The following is a 7,500-nucleotide window of genomic DNA, read 5'->3' as shown; positions in this document are numbered from 1 at the left end:
ACACACACACACACTGCTACACACACACACACACTGATACACACACACACACTGCTACACACACACACACACTGCTACACACACACACACTGCTACACACACACACACTGCTACACACACACTGCTACACACACACACTGCTACACACACACACTGCTACACACACACACTGCTACACACACACACTGCTACACACACACACTGCTACACACTGCCACACACACACACTGCCACACACTGCCACACACACACACTGCCACACACACACACTGCTACACACACACACACACACTGCTACACACACACACACACACACTGCTACACACACACACACACACTGCTACACACACACACACACTGCTACACACACACACACTGCTACACACACACTGCTACACACACACTGCTACACACACTGCAACACACACACTGCAACACACACACTGCAACACACACACTGCAACACACACACACACAGCAACACACCCCCCTACCTGTGGCCGTAGGGCAGGTACGTTAAACAGGTGCAGGTCTCCAAGGTTGGTCAGACAGACCAGACTGTTCTCACTGTAGTCCTCCTGGGCCGTGGAACACACCGTCACCACGGCAACCCTCCGCACACGACAACCCTCGTGAGCCGTCAGCTTGAACTTGGTCTTCGCACTGACCTTAGGAAGACTGAACACCTGTCGACACAATACACCTGTCGACACAATACACCTGTCGACACAATACACCTGTCGACACAATACACCTGTCGACACAATACACCTGTCGACACAATATACCTGTCAACACAATATACCTGTCAACACAATATACCTGTCAACACAATATACCTGTCAACACAATATACCTGTCAACACAATATACCTGTTAACACTGAACACCTGTCGACACAATATACCTGTCGACACAATATACCTGTCGACACAATATACCTGTCGACACAATATACCTGTCGACACAATATACCTGTCGACACAATATACCTGTCGACACAATATACCTGTCGACACAATATACCTGTCGACACAATATACCTGTCAACACAATATACCTGTTAACACTGAACACCTGTCAACACAATATACCTGTCGACACAATATACCTGTCGACACAATATACCTGTCGACACAATATACCTGTCGACACAATATACCTGTCGACACAATATACCTGTCGACACAATATACCTGTCGACACAATATACCTGTCGACACAATATACCTGTCGACACAATATACCTGTCGACACAATATACCTGTCGACACAATATACCTGTCGACACAATATACCTGTCGACACAATATACCTGTCAACACAATATACCTGTTAACACTGAACACCTGTCAACACAATATACCTGTCAACACAATATACCTGTCAACACAATATACCTGTTAACACAATACACCTGTCAACACAATATACCTGTTAACACAATACACCTGTCAACACAATATACCTGTTAACACAATATACCTGTTAACACAATATACCTGTCAACACAATAAACCTGTCAACACAATATACCTGTCAACACTGAACACCTGTCAACACAATATACCTGTCAACACAATATACCTGTCAACACAATATACCTGTTAACACAATATACCTGTTAACACAATATACCTGTCAACACTGAACACCTGTCAACACAATATACCTGTCAACACAATATACCTGTCAACACAATATACCTGTCAACACAATATACCTGTCAACACAATATACCTGTCAACACAATATACCTGTCAACACTGAACACCTGTCAACACAATATACCTGTCAACACAATATACCTGTTAACACAATATACCTGTTAACACAATATACCTGTCAACACAACACACCTGTCAACACAACACACCTGTCAACACTGAACACCTGTCAACACTGAACACCTGTCGACCTGTTAACACAATATACCTGTCAACACAATATACCTGTCAACACAATATACCTGTCAACACAATATACCTGTCAACACAATATACCTGTCAACACAATATACCTGTCAACACTGAACACCTGTCAACACTGAACACCTGTCAACACTGAACACCTGTCAACACTGAACACCTGTTAACACTGAACACCTGTTAACACTGAACACCTGTTAACACAATATACCTGTCAACACAATATACCTGTCAACACAATATACCTGTCAACACAATATACCTGTCAACACAATATACCTGTCAACACAATATACCTGTCAACACAATATACCTGTCAACACAATACACCTGTCAACACAATACACCTGTTAACACAATATACCTGTCAACACAATACACCTGTCAACACAATATACCTGTCAACACAATATACCTGTTAACACAATATACCTGTTAACACAATATACCTGTTAACACTGAACACCTGTCAACACTGAACACCTGTCAACACAATATACCTGTCAACACAATATACCTGTCAACACAATATACCTGTCAACACAATATACCTGTCAACACAATATACCTGTCAACACAATATACCTGTCAACACAATATACCTGTCAACACAATATACCTGTCAACACAATATACCTGTCAACACAATATACCTGTCAACACAATATACCTGTCAACACAATATACCTGTCAACACAATATACCTGTCAACACAATATACCTGTCTACACAATATACCTGTCTACACAATATACCTGTCAACACAATATACCTGTCAACACAATATACCTGTCAACACAATATACCTGTCAACACAATATACCTGTCAACACAATATACCTGTCAACACAATATACCTGTCAACACAATATACCTGTCAACACAATACACCTGTCAACACAATACACCTGTCAACACAATACACCTGTTAACACAATATACCTGTCAACACAATACACCTGTCAACACAATATACCTGTCAACACAATATACCTGTTAACACAATATACCTGTTAACACAATATACCTGTTAACACTGAACACCTGTCAACACTGAACACCTGTCAACACAATATACCTGTCAACACAATATACCTGTCAACACAATATACCTGTCAACACAATATACCTGTCAACACAATATACCTGTCAACACAATACACCTGTCAACACAATATACCTGTTAACACAATATACCTGTCAACACAATATACCTGTCAACACAATATACCTGTCAACACAATATACCTGTCAACACAATATACCTGTCAACACAATATACCTGTCAACACAATATACCTGTCAACACAATATACCTGTCAACACAATATACCTGTTAACACAATATACCTGTTAACACAATATACCTGTTAACACAATATACCTGTTAACACAATATACCTGTTAACACAATATACCTGTTAACACAATATACCTGTTAACACAATATACCTGTTAACACAATATACCTGTTAACACAATATACCTGTTAACACAATATACCTGTTAACACAATATACCTGTCAACACTGAACACCTGTTAACACAATATACCTGTCAACACTGAACACCTGTTAACACAATATACCTGTCAACACTGAACACCTGTTAACACAATATACCTGTTAACACTGAACACCTGTTAACACTGAACACCTGTTAACACTGAACACCTGTTAACACTGAACACCTGTTAACACTGAACACCTGTTAACACTGAACACCTGTTAACACTGAACACCTGTTAACACTGAACACCTGTTAACACTGAACACCTGTTAACACTGAACACCTGTTAACACTGAACACCTGTTAACACTGAACACCTGTTAACACAATATACCTGTCAACACTGTCAATACTGACTGATTGCCCTTCCCAACAGGTGTGTGTGTGTGTGTGTGTGTGTGTGTGTGTGTGTGTGTGTGTGTGTGTGTGTGTGTGTGTGTGTGTGTGTGTGTACCTTGAGTTGTTCCTCTGATGTGATCAGGACAGAGTGTGGGGTTAGTGACTAGGGACCTTGAGTTGTTCCTCTGATGCGATCAGGACAGAGTGTGGGGTTAGTGACTAGGGACCTTGAGTTGTTCCTCTGATGCGATCAGGACAGAGTGTGGGGTTAGTGACTAGGTACCTTGAGTTGTTCCTCTGATGCGATCAGGACAGAGTGTGGGTTCGTCATGTCTGGAGCAGTGGCCAGGTCCAGAGAGGCTTGGTAAGGTTCTGGTAGCGGTTTCCCCCGTCCGTCCAGAACGCAGACGAACACGACCGGAGCTCTGTGCATCAGCTGAATCTCTTTACCCAACACGGCCACCACACACCCGCTCACCTCACCCCCCGGCCGTCCACGGCCCGACCCCACACCCGGAACTTCACCCCCCGGCCGTCCACGGCCCGACCCCACACCCGGAACCTCCCCCCCCGGCCGTCCACGGCCCGACCCCACACCCGGAACCTCCAGAGCGTAAGCATACACACTTCCTGAGTTTGTCCCCGCCCACAGCGTCGGGCCGTGGTGTGTACCTGTAGGAGACAGACATGTACACGTTAACATAGATACAACACATTAAACAGAGATATACACGTTAACATAGATACACACACATTAAACAGAGATATACACGTTAACATAGATAGACACATTAAACAGAGATGTACACTTTAACATAGATACAACACACATTAAACAGAGAAGTTTACATACACCTTAGCCAAATACATTTAAACTCAGTTTTTCACAAATCCTGACATTTAATCCACGTAAAAATTCCCTGTTTTAGGTCAGTTAGGATCACCACTTTATTTTAAGAATGTGAAATGTCAGAATAATAGTAGAGAGAATTATTTATTTCAGCTTTTATTTCACATTCCCAGTGGGTCAGAAGTTTGCAATCACTCAATTAGTATTTGGTAGCATTGCCTTTAAATTGTTTAACTTGGGTCAAACGTTTCGGGTAGCCTTCCACAAGCTTCCCACAACAAGTTGGGTGAATTTTGGCCCATTCCTCCAGACAGAGCTGGTGTAACTGAGTCAGGTTTGTAGGCCTCCTTGCTCGCACACGCTTTTTCAGTTCTGCCCACACATTTTCTATGGGATTGAGGTCAAGGGCTTTGTGATGGTCACTCCAATACCTTGACTTTGTTGTCCTTAAGCCATTTTGCCACAACTTTGGAAGTATGCTTGGGGTCATTGTCCATTTGGAAGACCCATTTGCGGACAAGCTTTAACTTCCTGACTGATGTCTTGAGATGTTGCTTCAATATATCCACAACATTGTCCTTCCTCATGATGCCATCTATTTTGTGAAGTGCACCAGTCCCTCCTGCAGCAAAGCACCCCCACAACATGATGCTGCCACCCCCGTGCTTTGCGGTTGGGATGGTGTTCTTTGGCTTGAAAGCCCTCCCCCTTTTTCCTCCAAACATAACGATGGTCATTATGGCCAAACAGTTCGATTTTTATTTCATCAGACCAGAGGACATTTCTCCAAAAAGTACGATCTTTGTCCCCATGTGCAGTTGCAAACCGTAGTCTGGCTTTTTTATGGCGGTTTTGGAGCAGTGGCTTCTTCCTTGCTGAGGGGCCTTTCAGGTTGTGTCGATATAGGACTCGTTTTACTGTGGATATAGATACTTTTGTACCTGTTTCCTCCAACATCTTCACAAGGTCCTTTGCTGTTGTTCTGGGATTGATTTGCACTTTTCGCACCAAAGTACGTTCATCTCTAGGAGACAGAACGCGTCTCCTTCCTGAGCGGTATAACGGCTACGTGGTCCCATGGTGTTTATACTTGCGTACTATTGTTTGTACAGATGAACGTGGTACCTTCAGGCGTTTGGAAATTGCTCCCAAGGATGGACCAGACTTGGAGGTCTACAATAATTTTTTCTGAGGTCTTGGCTAATTTCTTTTGATTTTCCCATGATGTCAAGCAAAGAGGCACTGAGTTTGAAGGTAGGCCTTGAAATACATCCACAGGTACACCTCCAATTGACTCAAATGATGTCAATTAGCCTATCAGAAGCTTCTAAAGCCATGACGTCATTTTCTGGAATTTTCCAAGCTGTTTAAAGGTACAGTCAACATAGTGTATGTAAACTTCTGACCCACTGGAATTGTGATACAGTGAATTATAAGTGAAATAATCTGTAAACAATTGCTGGAAAAATTACTTGTCATGCACAAAGTAGATGTCCTAACCGACTTAACAAACTATAGTTTTGGCAACAAGAAATGTGTGGAGTGGCTGAAAAACGAGTTTTAATGACTCCAACCTAAGTGTGTGTAAACTTCCGACCTCAACTGTATACCTGTCTGTCTGTTTCATACCGTCTCTAAGGTAGGTATCAGACAGACAGAATCCTACCGTCTCTGAGGAAGGTACCAGACCATCTCTGAGGTAGGTACCAGACAGAATCCTACCGTCTCTAAGGTAGGTATCAGACAGAATCATACCGTCTCTAAGGTAGGTATCAGACAGAATCATACCGTCTCTAAGGAAGGTATCAGACAGACAGAATCATACCGTCTCTGAGGTAGGTATCAGACAGAATCATACCGTCTCTAAGGTAGGTATCAGACAGAATCATACCGTCTCTAAGGTAGGTATCAGACAGACAGAATCATACCGTCTCTGAGGTAGGTATCAGACAGAATCCTACCATCTCTAAGGTAGGTATCAGACAGAATCCTACCATCTCTAAGGTAGGTATCAGACAGAATCCTACCGTCTCTAAGGTAGGTATCAGACAGAATCCTACCGTCTCTAAGGTAGGTATCAGACAGAATCCTACCGTCTCTGAGGAAGGTACCAGACCGTCTCTAATGTAGGTATCAGACAGAATCCTACCGTATCTGAGGTAGGTATCAGACAGAATCCTACCGTCTCTGAGGTAGGTACCAGACAGAATCCTACCGTCTCTAATGTAGGTATCAGACAGAATCCTACCGTATCTGAGGTAGGTATCAGACAGAATCCTACCGTCTCTGAGGTAGGTACCAGACAGAATCATACCGTCTCTAAGGAAGGTATCAGACAGACAGAATCATACCGTCTCTAAGGTAGGTATCAGACAGACAGAATCCTACTGTCTCTAAGGTAGGTATCAGACAGACAGAATCCTACCGTCTCTAAGGTAGGTATCAGACAGAATCCTACCGTCTCTAAGGTAGGTATCAGACAGAATCCTACCGTCTCTGAGGTAGGTATCAGACAGAATCCTACCGTCTCTGAGGTAGGTATCAGACAGAATCCTACCGTCTCTGAGGTAGGTATCAGACAGAATCATACCGTCTCTATGGAAGGTATCAGACAGAATCGTACCGTCTCTGAGGAAGGTATCAGACAGAATCATACCGTCTCTAAGGAAGGTACCAGACAGACAGAATCATACCGTCTCTAAGGTAGGTATCAGACAGAATCCTACCGTCTCTGAGGTAGGTATCAGACAGAATCCTACCGTCTCTGAGGTAGGTATCAGACAGAATCATACCGTCTCTATGGAAGGTATCAGACAGAATCGTACCGTCTCTGAGGAAGGTATCAGACAGAATCCTACCGTCTCTAAGGAAGGT

General features: G+C 43.0%; 1 protein-coding gene across 1 annotated transcript in view; it reads right to left on the bottom strand.

Annotated features, from left to right (window-relative positions):
* The window catches only part of LOC129844150 (lethal(2) giant larvae protein homolog 1-like), a gene marked incomplete at its 5' end in the record, with an annotated part of 121,869 nt that overhangs the window by 30,830 nt on the left and 83,539 nt on the right, over positions 1 to 7,500 (bottom strand). The window contains 2 exons of the mRNA XM_055912559.1: positions 495 to 686; positions 4,060 to 4,448. Coding sequence (XP_055768534.1) covers positions 495 to 686; positions 4,060 to 4,448 — 581 coding nt within the window. The remainder of the gene's footprint in view (positions 1 to 494; positions 687 to 4,059; positions 4,449 to 7,500) is intronic.

This window comes from Salvelinus fontinalis, unplaced genomic scaffold (assembly GCF_029448725.1).
Source record: "Salvelinus fontinalis isolate EN_2023a unplaced genomic scaffold, ASM2944872v1 scaffold_0182, whole genome shotgun sequence".
Taxonomy (NCBI): Eukaryota; Metazoa; Chordata; class Actinopteri; order Salmoniformes; family Salmonidae; genus Salvelinus; species Salvelinus fontinalis.
This window is presented reverse-complemented; position numbering and strand designations above follow the sequence as displayed.